We start from the raw sequence: 16,908 nt of genomic DNA, 5'->3' as shown, positions 1-16,908 counted from the left end.
CAACAGGAGCAAACACAGGTCGTGCCCGAGTCCCCAGCCACAACCGTCACCCACCCAGACCCAGACGAGGCCAGCTTACATGGAGGTGGGGGCCCACCAAGCATCCTTGGAAACTGGCTAAGCTTTAAAAGGAAGGCTATGCTCCAGGAAGACGTAAGAGGTCCCACCCACTGACTTTGAAAACACAATTTCAATAGGGAAGAGACATTTAGGGAAATGCCAACCCTTATACCCCCAAAACCCAGACAGCAAATCCTTTTTAATAATGTGCTCTCAGATTTAAAATCCTCCCACAAAAGGCCAACCCTCATAAGTGAGATTTCAAGGTAGGCCTCTACCCACTCCATCTGGGACTTAATTCCCACATGGGAGCCAACAGGCGTCCTGGATTCCTGATTTTCCTCCAAGCTGAGCTGGCAGTGCTGGTGTTGACAGAGGGCAGCCAGTGCTCAGATCTGGGATGCCCCCTCCAGCCTGCACATACCCCCGAGCTCTGCCTAACTGGGGGTTGCTAAGTGTGGGCAGGTGAGTGGAGAAGGGAGACAGGTGAACTGGTTTTGCCTGCCAGAGCTGACTTGAACCCTTGAGTTCCAAAAGCCCCGCCCTCCCCTCCCTCCCCCTCCCCCGCAGCTCATCTGTCCCCTGACTCCTCTTAAATGATGCCAGCTACAGACCAGACCACGGGGAGCAGAAGGAGACAGCACATCTTCTCTACTTACTGATGGGGAGGACGATGATGGGGATGTTCTTGGGCCGCTTGCTCTCCTTGTCGATGAATTCCCCGGTGACCGTTTTCTCTCTCTCTGTCACACGACAGTTGTATTTCCCGCTGTCATCCTGGCGGAGGTGATAGATCTTCAGCACAAAGACACTGTCGCTCTCTTTGGCCACTTTCAGCTGGCCCCTGGCTTCCCGATGGGCAAATTCACTGTTGAGGACCGGCACTGCGTTGGGCCCCATGCTGGCAATGAGCGAGCTGTTGAAGGCCCAGGAGACGGCAAAGTAACGGTCGGGAACGTTCTGAGCCTCCAGGATGCATCTGAACTCCACCGGTTCACCCACCGTGTACAGCCGCTTCTCCGTTTCCAGCCGCACGGTGAACTCTTTGTCTAAGAAAACGAATTAACAAAACAATGGATGCCTTCTGGGTGAATGAGGGCCCCCGGCTAACCCAAGTGCACCAGCAAATTCCCACCCCCCATGCCTTCTTTACAGTGCCAACCACAGCACTTCCCCCCTTGTCTTCAGAGAAAAACCCAGAGTCTTCAGAGAAATTCCTGAGGGTCACAGACAGAACTCAAAGGCAGCTAGACCCAGACAGTCTAAGGGGCTTGTTACCTCAGTTAAGACGCGTGGGGGTCTGTCTGCAGCCTATGACGCAGAGGTCAACAAGGTCTATCATCCCTGACATCGCTTACCCAGGCCTACCCTTGATCTATATACTCCCAGAACCCCATGTAAGCAGCAGGATTGCAAACACTTTCTGCAAATGTTGTAGGACTCACCCCCACTGACACGTGAGACAAAATTACAGTGCTGACCCCAATCCTCATAAACGCTCAAAAAAATACATACACTGAAATATGGTCTCCACTGCCACATGGGTACTGGAAATCAGACACAGGTAAGACAACCCTTCACACAATTCCAAGGGCAAAGGGAAAACCAAAGTCTCTCCATGAGTTACCACCTGTCAGATAAAATCTCAAGAAAGATGGAGAGGGAAAATTTTTACCCACTTCCACCAAAAGCTAATGACCTCTGAAATGGACAATGAATCCAAGCACCCTTCAGAAAGCTGGGTGTCTGATCAGGAATGGGGGGGTACTCAAAGAAGGGCTCATCACCACTAACAGCATCCCACGCACAGTGAGACAGTGGAAGGCTCTCATGCCTCCCAGGTTCAGCCTCTAAGCTCTAAGATGCTCTAAGAGCTCTAAGCTCTCAGCCTCTAAGATGACGCATGGATGGTGCTTCACCTGCTAGCATCTCTCTCTCTAAGAGTCTGCATGCAGGACAGACTCCCTGACTAAAATCGACAGAAACAGAAGAAAAGACAACCAGCGCTGCCACCAGTGGGGAAGCAGAGGCTTTTAAGCAGGACATTGCACACTCTCGATAACTTTCCTTCCCCCTCCCTCCCTATCCCCATTCAAGGAATCACCCAGAGCCCTGGCCTCAGAGTTCCCAGGCAATCCCACGGATTGCCTTGCACAGTGATGCCCCCTACTCTGTCTCTAGCACTCACTTCGTGCCTTCCAGACACTGCTACCGACCTGACCTTGGCCTTACAGCTCTCTCTTACCTGGTCTCTCCACATCAGACCCAACCTGCTTAATCAACCTCCACCTGGCCTCCATGGCTTTTTGCTTCTAGAACCCAGATCTAACTGTCATTCCTTCCTTTAAAATCTCTATTTCCCCCCTCGAAGTATCTGCAGCAGTGATTTTTAAGCATTCCTTGGTGGGGGGCGGGGGTGGTGCAGAGGCAAGGGACTTTGTTCCTACAAAACCTTGTGTCGCCCAATATAGACAGCATTTGGTTGAAGCAGGAGAGGGAACGCTGTGGCCCTCACACGCCTTCCTCCAGCACCTCCTGGCGCGCACAGACACATGGACACACACACACCTCCAACGTGCAACCTCTCAGCCAGCTCTAAGGGCTTCCCAAGATCCCAAGAACAGCTTGCAAACACCTGGTCGGTGGAGTCAAGGCCAAGCTCCAGATCACAATATGTGGGGCTTCTGGCCGCCTTTCCTTCCTCTTCTCCTCACTCATTCCAAGGACACAAGCTCGCCCCACGCTGGACTCCTCTCTGCTTGCCAAACACAGCACACAATTTTGAGCCTTTATGCTTGTCCCTCTGACGCCTCTGCAGGCTTCAGATTTGGCTCAACTCACCAAACTCGTTGGCTTTCTTGGATTTGCCTTAATGTTCCCATCCAGGGAAAACTTAATGTTGCGAGACCACCCCCCAGTCACCGTGTCCCTGAGCGCTGGACGCACAATAGCATCGCAGCATTCAATACACTCTACTTAGCCACCGGCCTTCACATCCACACCTTCCCTGAGTGCAGCCTCCAAGAGGCGTTCATCTTTGAAACCCCGGTGCCACACCTTGAATGCAGCAGAGACCTCTTAAATGTTTACTGAAATGAACTAAGAGAAGAACAAAGCTGGGGCTGCAACCATTGAACCCGAAGAGCCCAGAGGCACAGAGTACCACCATCAATTTTTTTTTTTTCCAATCTGGTTTTCCCTTTGCTGGCTTCGTCTGAATCCATTTGCTGGGCAAATGCAAAAAGTCCTAATCCCAAATTGGTAAGATTAAAATAAAGATTAACTGATGCAACCTAATTTAAAAGCATTAAGATTCAAAATTTGGTCCAGACTTTTGAAGCCGATCTTAAAACCATCCAGGAAGGGAAAGGATAAATATGAAATCAAGTGGCTTCCACAGATGTCTTAGTACTGGAAGATCCAGAAGCTGCTAAACGCTCTGGGTCCTGGAGAGCAGATAAAACACTCCCTTTCCGGGAGCCAACGCTTCTCATCAAAGCCCATCAGATGTCCAGAGAATCACTCCTGCCCTATCACCCGTGGAGCTGTGCTTGACGACACGAGTGGTGGTGGAATCGCCTGGACAGTGTACTGGAAATCCAGCTTCCCAGATCCCAGCCCAGGTGCCTGGTTCAGGAAAGCAGACTGTTGGGCAAGTCGGAAGCACTGCTCTACAGGGACCTATGAACAAGTGGCAGAAGACCAAGGCCACTGACTATATGTAGCAAATGGGAGTGTGACGTTAAGGACAGGTCCTGAAGAGGAGACCCCACCGGCACCACAGCTCACCTGCTGCACCTACACATCTCCAACGCCAGCCCCTCACCAGAGGTGAGCGGCAACACAAGGAAGGTCCGCGGGCCACTGTTGTGCCTGATGATGGCACAATCACCACCCTGCAACCAAAGCCAGGGGACTGAAGGCTCACGGAGAGCCCTCCCCCAGCCCCACGGAGGCAGCCAGCGACAGTGGTCGGCTCTGATCTGGAGCATGGCTGGACTCAGGGGCATGGGGAGCACAGTGTGAGACTGCGGGAGAATAATATGAGCAGGCAGGAAAGGAATCGGCTCATGGTGCTGCCATCTTCTTGCCCCAGCTATAAACATGTCACTTGACCTCCTTTTTCACCAGATTTATGGAAGAATCTGGCACTCACCAGGCTGGCCTTGCCAAACCCTCCCATGACCTCTCTCGGGAACCCCCACAAAGCAATCTGCCCCTGGCATCTGTCCCACCACTGCCTGACCTCGCAGAACTTCTGAGGGACTCTGAAGGAATAGGCGATTAAGCATTTCGGAAATGGTAAAAACACCACCAAAGACATATCATTAATATAAAAAAATAATAACTTAAGCCAAAATTTCTCTAGATCATAATTTCATACCTCTGGTGGAAGGCTCACAATCTCAAATGTCTTTCACAAACGAAACAGGACTGGTCCCCAAAATAGGCAACATCATCAAAGGGGGCAGACCAGTGTGGCTAATGGGGGAACCCAGTCATCAGACACAAACAGTTTATGTGACATCTCCCAGTTTTTAAAATGAATTTGTAATTCAAGGAAATATAAAATTCCAGGTAGGTCCAAGAAACCAGGTCTGTAAGCCGGACTCGGTCCGGGCTGCCCTCTTCAAGACTCACTAGTCGGTCAGATGGTACGTAGGTATCTATACATTCCTAGGACTTTCAGAGGTCACCAGAGAAGGAGTTGGCACACCCTCCCAGCGTCTGACAACCCGCACCGTCAGGCAGAGAATGGGCACGAGAGAGACTGACCAGTGGGCTGGACGTTGACCACGGTTCCCTCGGAACGCTTTCGGGTCATGGCATACCACGAGCCATCCGGATCCTGGATCCACTCGGCAGCCTCACAGTAGAACTCGCCCTGGTCAGAGGGCCGCAGGTGGAAGACGGTGAGGCGGAAGGTGGTGCTCCCCAGCTTGTCCAGCCGTACCTCCCCCAGACTCTGCCTCTGCGCATAGTCGCTGCTGGAGTGAAGCACGAAATCTCGGCTCAGGGAAATCACCTCCACGGGCTTCTCGCCCCCTCTCTGCCGGAGCCAGGCCACAGACAGGTGGCTGTGCTGGAACGTCTCCGTGGCCACCTCACAAGTCAGCTCCAGAGGGTCCTGCTCCACTTTGTGCAGAGTCTGCGGTATGGCCGTGGTCTGCAGAGTGTCAGGGATCACTGCAACACAGAAGCATCCCGAGCACACGGTCACAAAGCCGCAGAATCAGTCTCACACTCACGGGGGCCAGCCGCCCACCCCGCCCAGCCTTCGGCAATCACCGTGAGGCCGCAGGTGACCCCAGGTGGCACAGAAACAGAAGGGATTTTCTCTTTGGGTTTGGACTGCAATTTTTTGACACTTACCTGTTCGGTATTTTAATAACTTTTAGATAACAGGCGGGATGTATTTTGTTTCACGTACTAAACGAAGTCCCTGAAAATACTGCGTGAAACGAATTCTCTTTTTAAGCTCAGATGGTTTGCTTTGGTACCGCTTCAGGATACTTTCACTTGGCTTCTGACCGATCTTCCAAAGGAAACAGTTCCTAGAAGTTTACATTTCTGTGTGCCCGGCTCACCTCCTCCCTGCTCGCCATCCCACTCCCACCTCCCCCCGACTCACGTCAGCAATGCATTGCTCTAGGAAGGCTAGGTTTCAGAAAATCTTTTTGGTAGAGGAAAGCAAGAGCATCCTTGGTTGTCTGATAGGCTGGATTTTCATATAATTCATGTGTCAAAGTGGTCTGGGCTGGAAGAAGCCATAGTTTGGGCAAGCAAGGACGCTGCCTCTTGGCCACTTGGTCGGAACCGTACTCTGGAGACTAAACACGGCCCCTCTCGGCCTGATGGGGACACCCCAATGACAACCAGTGTGTGTTTCCTCAGCACACCCACCTCAGGCCTGGCTCTCGCAGGCCTCCTGATAGGACGTGGCAGGAACGGCGAGCTTGGCGTGGAGGGCGGGGGGATTTATGGGTGGACAGTGTGGGGCTGCAATGTTCACCCATGAGGACGGTCAACAATACCAAGGCTGTTCTGTCCTTCTGCCCCAAGTCTTAACTTTCCAGTTTTTATTATCACAACTATGCCTGGAGATCATGACTCGGGCAGAAAAAGACCAGCCTCGATACTGGTGACCTTTCATGTCAGCAAGCATGGGGGCCCAGTGCCATCCACACCTAAATGTGTCCCTTCCCCTACCGCCAGCTCCCGTCTGAGCAAGGACCTACAGCCGTATCCGCTTCCTGACTGAGCAGTGCCCCCGGTGTCACTGAGCCGGTCCAAGGGCCTGCCATCTGCAAGCCCTTTCACTTCTCTTCCAGCTGATGTCCTATGCTCCGTCTTTCTCGTCATTTCTTCGGGCAACCACAGATGTCCTTGCCTTGTATCCCCTATCCTCTTTCACCAGCTACAGGGTCCGTTAGCCTTCTCTGAATTCTTTTTTTTTTTTTTTTTTTAATGTTTATTTTTGAGAGAGAGACAGAGAGAGAGCGGGAGAGGGGCAGAGAGAGAGGGACAGAAGATCCCAAGCAGGCTCTGTACTGACAGCAGAGAGCCTGATGCAGGGCTCAAACTCACGAACTGTGAGACCGTGACCTGAGCTGAAGTCGGGACACTTAACCGACTGAGCCACTTAGGTGCCCCTTCCTTCTCTGAATTCTTAACACCTGCACTACAGTTTTCATAAGTTTTAGCCTCAACCTGCTATGTATTCACAAGCGAACCCACAACCTTTGTTCACTCATGCTAGGTGTTAACCATTCAAATGTGTGGGGAACTTTGGTCTTTTGGGTTTTTTTTCAAGTGAAATAAAGTTGCACTATTAAAGAAGCGACTCGGTGTTATGGACTCCATGTTTATTTCCTCCCCTCCCCCCCCCCCCCAAATCCACATGGTAAATCCCAGTGGGTCCCACACACAGTGGTGTCTGGAGGTGAGGCCTCTGCAGGGGGGTGATTAAGTCAGGAAGGTGGAACCCTCATGAATGGGATTAGTGCCCTTGGAAAGGGACCTCAGTGAGCTCTCTCATTCCCTTTCTGCCACGGGAGCAGACAATGAGAAGTCAGAAGTCGGCAACCCAGAAGAGGGCCACCCCGCCCAGAACCGACTGTGCCGGCACTTGGATCTTGGACTCGCAGCCTCCAGAACCGTGAGAAGTAAATGCCTGTTGCTGAAGCCACCCAGTCTGCGGTATTTTGTTAACAGCGGCCCGAGTGGACCTGCTCGGGTGGGACACCGGCCACGGGAAACATCACCTCCTTACCTACTAGGTTCATCTTGGCACTGTAACTCCCAAAGTACCGCTCATCCGTGTTGGGCGTGTGGCACTCGTACTCCCCGGCATCCCGGGCCTGGAGATCGGTGATGTGCAACAAGGCCGAGTTCCCCTGGACCCTCTCCACGTAGATCTTCCCCCCACGGACGCGCTGGGTATAGATGGCATAAGGGAAGGAAGAGTCCACGGTGCTGACGATCTGGACCTCGCGCTCCGGGGCGGACGGCAGGTAAATGGACCACTGGAAATTCTGCTCAGCAGGCCCCTGGTAGCCACTCACGTTGCACCAGATGGTGATGTGGGAGCCCTCCGTGCGGTACAGGGGTCCTTCCTGGACGGCAACATGCCGCTGTGCCAGCACTATACCTGGGGGGGACACACACACACAGGCTCGCTTACTCCTCAGACCAAGATGCAGCGCAGGCAGCAATCTCCAAAGGCTTTGTTGTTTGTATGACATGGTAATATAAATAGCTTACTGGCCCTTTCGGAGGCGCTCTGTGATTTATAAATATTAATTAAAACACTCGGTGGTAAAGCTCTGTCCCTAATTTGCATATATGGAAATCGGATCGCGCAAAGTCGTGGTTCTGTTACTTATTCAACAGCTGACCCCTGGGAGTTTCATTTAGTCCCTCTGTTTGTCATCTGTGTGGCGGTTTTATATCTATTTATTAACGCTGTTTATAAAGTTTTTAATAAAACGAGCAGGAAAAGTTGAATCCCTGGCACACAGTCAGATGAAAACAAATAAAAGCAACCGTCTTGCAATCTGGGCCTGCAGGCAGGGAGGAGTCCCGGCGCCCTTTCTTTGGAGCTGCAGCCTGTGTTTTCGAATGTGGCTACTCCCGGGACACCACGTGGAGGAGTGTGACTTACCTCCTCTACCCTCCTTGAATGGGGGCAGAGCTGAGCTCCTGCAGGCTGCAGCAGCTTTAAGTCGAGTGAGTGCCCCTGAGTGTGAATGTGCAGGGCTGAAGGGGATCCCTGCTGCCCAGATGCCCACACGTTGCCAATGGCAGGTGATGGGGGGCTGACAGTGCAGACCCATAACAAGGAAGCAAGCCTGCCCTTAGTATGGTGGCTCTGATTACCCACCAGTCCCCCTGCCTTCCACCTGGGATATGCTTCTCTGGGGTCCCCTCTGCCTCCTCCATGTTTTTCTTAACACGGTCTCCCCAGTAGACTCAGGGGTGAGGAAATATGGTGAGTTTCACTTCTCATTCCATGCCAGCCTAACGCTGATCCTGCCTGAGCTACTGAGCAGGTGGGAGGGGGCACATGCCCTTGGGCTTCCTTCCCTGAAGCAGCAGCAGCCGGGCACAGCAGCGAGGCAGGTGAGTTCTAGCCACAGCTCTGCCAGGAATTGGAGCGGGATGTGTCATCTGGGACAAGTTGCTTTTCCTTTCTAGACCTGAATCTCTTCAACCACAATATTATTTTTTTAATGTTTATTTACTTTTGAGAGAGACGGACAGACAGACAGACAGAGTGTGAGTGAGGGAGGGGCAGAGAGAGAGAGAGACACAGAATCCACGAAGCAGGCTCCAGGCTCTGAGCTGTCAGCACAGAGCCCGATGTGGGGCTCAAACCCACAGACCGTGAGATCATGACCTGAGCTGATGTTGGACACAACTGACTGAGCCATCCAGGTGCCCCTAAAATGATTTCTAAGAAGGCTTGGGAGTAGACTAGCACGTGTGCCAATGCTGACTTTGTCACTTCCTAGCTGTGACTCTGGATAAGTAACTTAACCTCCCCAAGCTTCAGTTTCCTCATCTGGAAGAAGGGCATAATTATGTGTGCCTCCCAGAGCTATCGAAAAGACTCAGTAAGAGAACATGTGCAAAGCCCCTGATACACAGTCCAGCCCACAAATACTCCTCCGTAAAGAGCCGCTAGCTAACCCTTTCTGGCTGGAACGTTCTGTAGCTCTGGATCCGCAGGGTTTGGCCAGGGATCACCCAAGGACATTCCAACGGCCCCTTGACAATGACAGCATCTCTGGGCCACCCACAGCTGCAGCGCACTTCCACTCCGTGAAACCTTCCCTCTCCCCCTCTAGAAAGGAATCGCAGCTGCCCCCATCGTAAACCTATCTGATGGGGGTCCAGCTGGTGAACAGCCGGTACAGCTCAAGTACTAGCAGGACGCAGCTCTAAGCCCAGTCCGGGGGCACAGCTTGCAGGGGGAGGGGGGGCAGGGCTTGTACCTCAAAGCAAGCTGATCTATTGACAAGATGACAGACTTTAAAACAGACCCTGCAAGGCAAGACCCGTGGCTTATGAACCGTAATTCACGGAGAATCTTTTCCCCCAAACGAAATCTTGCCCAGAACCTCATCTTGGCTTCAGCACCAGAAAGTGGGAACTGAAAAAATGAGGGGTGGGAACCGAATCAACAGATCATGGTGGTGTGTGAATTTACCCGATCCATTCTGTTTGACAGCATTGATTATGATATCGAAAGTCATTGAGAAGACAGCTCATTAGTTATTTTCAGTCGGTTAAAATGTGGTGTATAACATTTTGACTATGTGTACTCTTTTTATGACAACTTAAAATATCTATATGGTGACATTTAAATCAAATGTTTGCAGTTCTCTAGAAACGCAGAACTCTGAAAACAATGTAACTATAGTCATAACATTTAGGTCTCTTTGCACTTCAGCGTTCTGTTAACCAACAGCCACCACCACTCGTCGCCGCCCGCTGCAAAGAAGGCTGGAGGCAGGTCGGGAGCCAGCTTCTTCCTTGAAGACGCTACTTCTCAACCTTGCTCTACGGTACTATCACCAGGGAGCTTTACAAAATAGCAGGGCCTGGACCCCACCTGAGGGAACTGGGCATTCGCATTTCTAAAATGCCCAGTGCATTGCGGCAGGGTCAGGAACTGCTCCTCCCGGGTGTCTCCACATAGTGGCAACCAGGTGTCCAAATGAGAAAACATGTCCTAACGTTCAAGCTCTCAGTGGCTTTCAGCTCCTTCCTTCTGCACAATCCACATCGATTTGGGTCAAGAAAGTTTCGCTCTTCCAGTGACCGGGTGGACGGGCGGCCCATCAGACACTGGCTATTGTGAGGCAGTGCTGAGCTTACTCAGCCCCAGCCTGCATCCAACCCACAGACCTTCCCAAAGTGCTTGGTCCTTGGATAGTACACACCACCCCCTGAAAAGCAAACAGTGTTAAGTGGCATTAAGGAGCCAGGGCAGCGGGGTCAGAACAACTTGTCCAAGCCAGAAGCAGGTTATAAGCAGCACTGCCAAACAAACAAATAAGTACTGGGTTGTACTTGAGTCACACACATTCAGCTGCACCCATGTTTTCGTTATCTCCTTAATTTCCTTCCTGCCCCACAAAGGGCTTTTGACCCCTGAAGATAATGCCATTCTTAGGGAATGGACCCTAACATAGAAGTAAAAATTACCTTATTTTCCTCAGTCTTATTCCCTTTGTGCACCCCACCCTCCATAGTTCCTTCTCCAGCACTGCCCCTCACTTTCTGAGACTTCAAAGAGAACCAGGTCCCCTACCTGGGGCTCAGGCATCCCCTAACCTCATGGCCCCTCCCATCTTCCCTCTAAGGCTACAACAGAAGACTCCCCCTGGGCAGGGATCACCTTTTTTTTTTTTTAATTAATTTTTTTTCCTTTAGACATTCCTATACTTTTTGAATTCCTCTGCAACAAGCAAATATCACTTATGTAATTTAAAACAAAAGAACAAGTATTCACAGTATTATATAGAATTGAGCAGTATTATATAGAACTGCACCAAAAGCAGAAAAAGCGTAGAAGACAAAAATAAAAACAAAGAGCAAGGACAACAAATGCAAAACAGTGACGCATGTGGTATATACTAATCCAACCATATCAGTAATCACTTCGAATGTCAATGGCTGGTCTAAATGTGCCAACCAAAAGACAGGGATTGTTAGGGTGGATCTAAAAACAACCCAACTACATCTTATCTACAAGAAATCCACTCTAGATATACAGATGCGTGTAGATTAAAAGTAAACAGATGGAGGAAAACACACCATGTGAACACTAACCAAAGGAAAGCGGGAGTCGCGACATTAATTTCAGACAGAGCAGATTTCAAAGTACAGAAAGTTATCACTGATGATGAAGGACATTACATAGTTCTCCACGAAGACATACCAATTCTTAACATGTATGCACATAACAACAACATACTAGATGAGGCAAAAACTGAATAGAACTGTAAGGAGAAACAGATGAATTTGCTATCATAGCTGGTGACTTTGGTACACCTCTGTCAGAAATAGACAGACCTAACAAGCCGAGAATCAGTAAAGACATAGCTGAACTCAACGCCATCAATCAACTGAATATAATGGACGACTATTAACCGCTTCATCCAACAACAGCAGAATACACATTCTTCTCAAGCTCACAAGGAACATTCACCAAAACAGACCACATTCTGGGCCATAAAACACACCTTAACAAATTGAAAAGATTAGAAATCATACACTGTCTGCTAGCAGACCACAATGGTATTAAGCTAGAAATCAATAACAGAAAAATAATTGGAAAATCCCAAACTGTGGATATCAAACAACACACTTCTAGAGAATACCTGGGTCACAGGAGAAATCTCAAGAGATATTTAAAAGTACAGTATTTTGAATTAAATGAAGATGAAAGCACAGCTTATCAAAATGTCTGATATTCAGGGAAAACAGTGCTTCAAGGGAAATTTTATAGTATTGAATGCATGTATTAGAAAAGAAGAAAGATCTTAGTTTAATTTTTTTTTACACATTTATTTATTTTTGAGAGACAGAGTGAGACACAGTGGGAGCAGGGGAGGGGCAGAGAGAGGAGACACAGAATTCAAAGCTCCAGGCTCCAGGCTCCGAGCAAGCGGTCAGCACAGAGCCCGACGTGGGGTTCAAACCCATGAACCGTGAGATCATGACCTGAACCAAAGTCGGATGCTCAACCAACTGAGCCACCCAGGCGCCCCAAAAAGAAGAGAGATCTCAAATCAGTAATGTAAATTTCCTCCTTAGGAAAATAGAAAATGAAAAGCAAATGAAGTCCAAAGTAAGCAGAAGAAATCACAAGAATCAGAGGAGAAATCAATGATATTGAAAACAGGAAATCAATAGAGAAAAATCAACAAAATCAAAAGCTGGTTCTTTGAATAGATCAATAAAATCAATAAGCCCCTAGCCAGACTAAGAAAAAAGAGAAAGGACACCAATTACTAATATCAAAAGTGAAAGAAAAGACATCACTACAGAGTCTGTGAAAATTAAAAGGATAATAAAGGAATCCTATGAACAATTCTGTGCCTACAAATTTGATAACCTAGATGAAATGGATCAATTCCTTGAAAGACACCATCTGTGAAAACTCAAACAAGGAATAGATGATTTCAATACACCTATACTTAAAGAAATCGAATCAATAATTAATAACCTTCCAAAGCAGAAAGCACCAGGCCTAGATAAATAAAAATAAATGGTAAATTTATTCACTGGTAAATTCTATTGAACATTTAAGGGAAAAAGTATAACAACTCTCTATAATCTCTTTCAGAAAATAGACAGATGGAATACTTCCTAACTCATTCTATGAGGCCAGCACTACCCTAATACTCACTAGACACAGGCATTCTAAGAAAACTACAGGCCAATACCTCTTATGAACACAGATGCAAAAATCCTCCAAAATATTAGCAAATCAAACTCAATGATTTACAGAAAGAATTATACACCAAGACCATGTGGGACTTATCCCAGATATGCAAGGCTGATTCAATATTTGAAAACCAATTAATGTAATCTAGCACATCAATGGGCTAAAAAGAAAAATCACATGATCGTATCAATAGAAGGAGGAAAAGCATTTGACAAAATCCAAACACTATTCATTATAAAAACTCAGTAAACTAGGAATACAGGGGAGTTTTTCCAACTTGATAAAGAATATCTACAAAAATCCTATAGCTAACATCAGACCTAATGGTGAGAGACTCAAAGCTTCCCCACTAAGATCAAATACAATGCAAGGATCTTCCTTCTTACAACTTCTTTTCAATATCATACTTCTCTTCAATATTATCAAGTCCTTGCTAATGCAATAAGGCAAGTAAAGGAAATACAAGATATACAAATTAGGAAGGAAGAGAAAAAAACTATCTTTGTTTGCAGATGACACGATTGTCTATATAAAAAAAATCTAAGGGAATTAACAAAAAAACAAACAAAACAAAACCCTAGAACAAATAAATGATGACAACAATACTGCAGGATATAAGGTTAATATACAAAGGTCAATTGCCTTCCATATACCAACAATGAATAGAGGAATTTGAAATTGAAAATAATATCATATACATTAGTACTGCCCAAAAATGAAATAGGTAGAAATCTAACAAAATGGTAAAGAACTAAATAAAATCAAAGAACTAAATCAAAGAACTAAATAAATGGAAAAAAACTCAATGTTCTTGGATAAAAAGACTCAATATTGTCAAGATGTCAGTTCTTCCCAACTTTTATCTATAGGTCCAATGCAATCCCAATCAAAATCGCAGCAAGTTATATTGTATATACCAACAACCTGATTCTAAATTTTATACAGAGAAGCAAGAGATCCAGAACAGCCAACACTGTATTGAAAGAGAAGAACAGAGTTGAAGGACTGAAACTACCCAACTTTAAGACTTACTATAGGGGCACCTGGGTGGCTCAGTCGGTTGAGCGTCCGGCTTCGGCTCAGGATCTCAGGGTTTGTGAGTCATGATCTCACGGTTTGATGTCACGGTTTGTGAGTTCAAGCCCCGCGTTGGGCTCTGTGCTGACAGCTCAGAGCCTGGAGCCTGCTTCAGATTATGTGCCTCCCTCTCTCTCTGCTCCTCCCCCACTGTGCTCTCTCTCTCTCTCTCTCTCTCTCAAAAATAAGTAAACATTAAAAAAATTTTTAAAAAAATGACTTACTGTAAAGCCACAGTAATGAAACAGCACGGTAATGGAGAAAGAATGGACAAATAGATCAATGGATCAAAACAGAGACCACAGAAAGAGACTCCCATAAATACAGTGAAGTGATCTTACAAAGGGGCAAAGGCGATCCAATAGAGCAAAGGCAGTGTCTTGAGCAAATGGGGCTCACACAACCGTAACATCACATGCAAAAAAATAATAATAATCTAGACACAGGCCTTATACCCTTCACAGAAACTAACTAAAAACAAATCACAGATCAAAATGTAAACTGCAAAACTATAAAACTCCTAGAATATAACATAGGAGGAAGCCTAGATTAACTTGGGTACGGTGACGCCTTTTTAGATACAATACCAAGGGTATGATCCATGTAAGAAATAATTGATAAGCTAAGCTTCATCAAAATTAAACTTCTGTTCTGTGAAAGACAAAATCAAGAGAATTAGAAGACAAGTTGCTGGCTGGGAAAAAATATTTGCAAAAGACACATCTGATAAAAGACTGTTACCCAAAATATACAATAAACTCTTAAAACTCAAAAAGAAGAAGAAAAAAAAAAAACAACGGATTAAAAAAGGGGCTAGAGACCTTAACAGACACCTCACCAAAGAAGATATCAGATGGCAAGTAAGCATATAAAAGGATGCTCCACATCTCATATCCACAGGGAAATATAAATGAAAACAACAAAAAGATACCATCACACACCTGTAAGAGTGGCCAAAATCTGGAACAATGACAACACCAAACACTGGCAAGGACGTAGGGCTGGAGGAACTCTCACAGCTAGTGGGAATGCAAAATAATATAGCCATACTGGAAGACAGTGGGGGTTTCTAACAAAACTAAGCATACCCTTACCCTATGATCTAGCACTTGTGCTCCATGGCATTACCCAAAGGTGCTGAAAACGTTCGTTTATACAAACACCGGCTCATGAATGTTGATATCGGCTTTATTCCTAATTGTCAAAAGTTGGAAGCAGTCAAGATGTCTTTCAGTAGGCAAACAGATAAACTGTGGTACACCCAGACAACACAATACTATTCAGCATTAAAAAGAAATGAGCTTTCAAACCATGAAAAGACATGAAGGAACTTTAAATACATAGTATTAAATGACAGAAACCAATTAAAAAGAAGGCTTTATAAGAATCCAACTATATGGCATTCTAGAAAAGGCAAAACCATGGAGGTGATAAAAAGACCAGTGGTTGCAAAGGGTGGGGAGATGAACAGGCAGAGCACAGAGAATTTTAGGGCAGTGAAAATACTTTGTATGATATTGTAATGATGGGCACATTTTATTATACATTTATCCAAACCCACAGAATGTACTACAAGAAGAATGAACCACAGGGTAAACTATGGGCTTCAGGTGATGATGATGTGTCAGTACAGGTACATCCCTGGTAACAAATGTACCACTCTGACGAGTGATATTGATAATGCATGATGCCATTGTGTGCGGAGGCAGGGGCATATGGGAAACTTCTGCATCTTCCTCTCAATTTTGTTGTAAACCTAAAAAAGTTTAAGAGAAAATACTGGGTAATAAGATGGCAAGTGACTTTTATTTTCTTCTTTACATTTTACTCCCTCCCAACCTCCATCCTCTGCAAAGAGTATGTTCTAGTTATAGACATAGGAAAAAAAATTTTAACCAAAAATAAAAATAAGGTATGATTGCTGTATAAAATTTCTTCTTTATTGACTAACACGGTATAATAGAAAATATGTATTTGGCCTTTGTCCCTGGTATGTGGCTCAGAGCTTTGAAAACCCTTGAAATTTCTTGAGTGATAGAAACGTGTTTTGTCATTCATAAAGAGCCCCTTTTCCCCCTAAGGGGTTATGCTAATGATTCAAGGTGGGCCTGTAGACACTTTCAAGAGTGGAGCTGGCCTTCCTTAAAGGATTGAAAATTTCAACCCCACCCCCAAACTCCAGGAAGAGATAGGTACTAGAGTGAGCTCAAACACCAACGACCAATGATTTAATCAACCATGCCCATGCAATGAAACCCCCATATAGAAACCCTAAATGACAGGGTTAGGAAAACCTCCAGGTCAATGTGCAGGGACGGTGACGCACACGGAGAGGACCAGAGGTCACCCTCCATACCTTACCCTATGCACTCATTAGAGCTGACCTGTGCGACCAATAGGAAATGCAGAAATAATGGAGTTTGACTTCCAGGGCTAGGCCATAGTCAACAGGGTTTCTGCCTTGCTCTCTGGGATCACATGCACCATGTCATGAGGACATCAAAGCAGCCTTCTGGGCAGATCTACCTGAGGCCTCCTTCCAACAACCAGCATTTAACTGAGCCACCCGGGAAGTGGGTCTTCAAGGCCAGCCAAGATGAGTGCAACCCCAACCCCCCCCCCGGGGGGGCACAGAGTGAGAGCCACCCAGTTAAGATGCTCTGAAACTGTATGAGATAACGTTTACTGTTTGTGTGTGTGTGTGTTGTTTGTTGACTTTTTGTATCATTTTAAGAATTTTATCGACAACTGCCATAATTACTGCTTTCACAGAGCGCACATAGCTTCTCCGATCAAAATCCTTTTTTGGA

General features: G+C 46.8%; 1 protein-coding gene across 1 annotated transcript in view; it reads right to left on the bottom strand.

The window, feature by feature from the left end:
- IGSF3 (immunoglobulin superfamily member 3) overlaps nt 1-16,908 on the bottom strand; it is a 93,887-nt gene that overhangs the window by 31,935 nt on the left and 45,044 nt on the right. The window contains exons 3-5 of the mRNA XM_049618371.1: nt 7,334-7,711; nt 4,837-5,247; nt 720-1,109 (exon numbers count right to left, since the gene is read on the bottom strand). Of these exons, the coding sequence (XP_049474328.1) occupies nt 720-1,109; nt 4,837-5,247; nt 7,334-7,711 (1,179 nt within the window). The remainder of the gene's footprint in view (nt 1-719; nt 1,110-4,836; nt 5,248-7,333; nt 7,712-16,908) is intronic.

This window comes from Panthera uncia, assembly GCF_023721935.1.
Source record: "Panthera uncia isolate 11264 chromosome C1 unlocalized genomic scaffold, Puncia_PCG_1.0 HiC_scaffold_4, whole genome shotgun sequence".
Lineage (NCBI taxonomy): Eukaryota > Metazoa > Chordata > Mammalia > Carnivora > Felidae > Panthera > Panthera uncia.
Note: the sequence above shows the minus strand (reverse complement) of the source record. Positions and strands in the feature narration are given on the sequence as shown.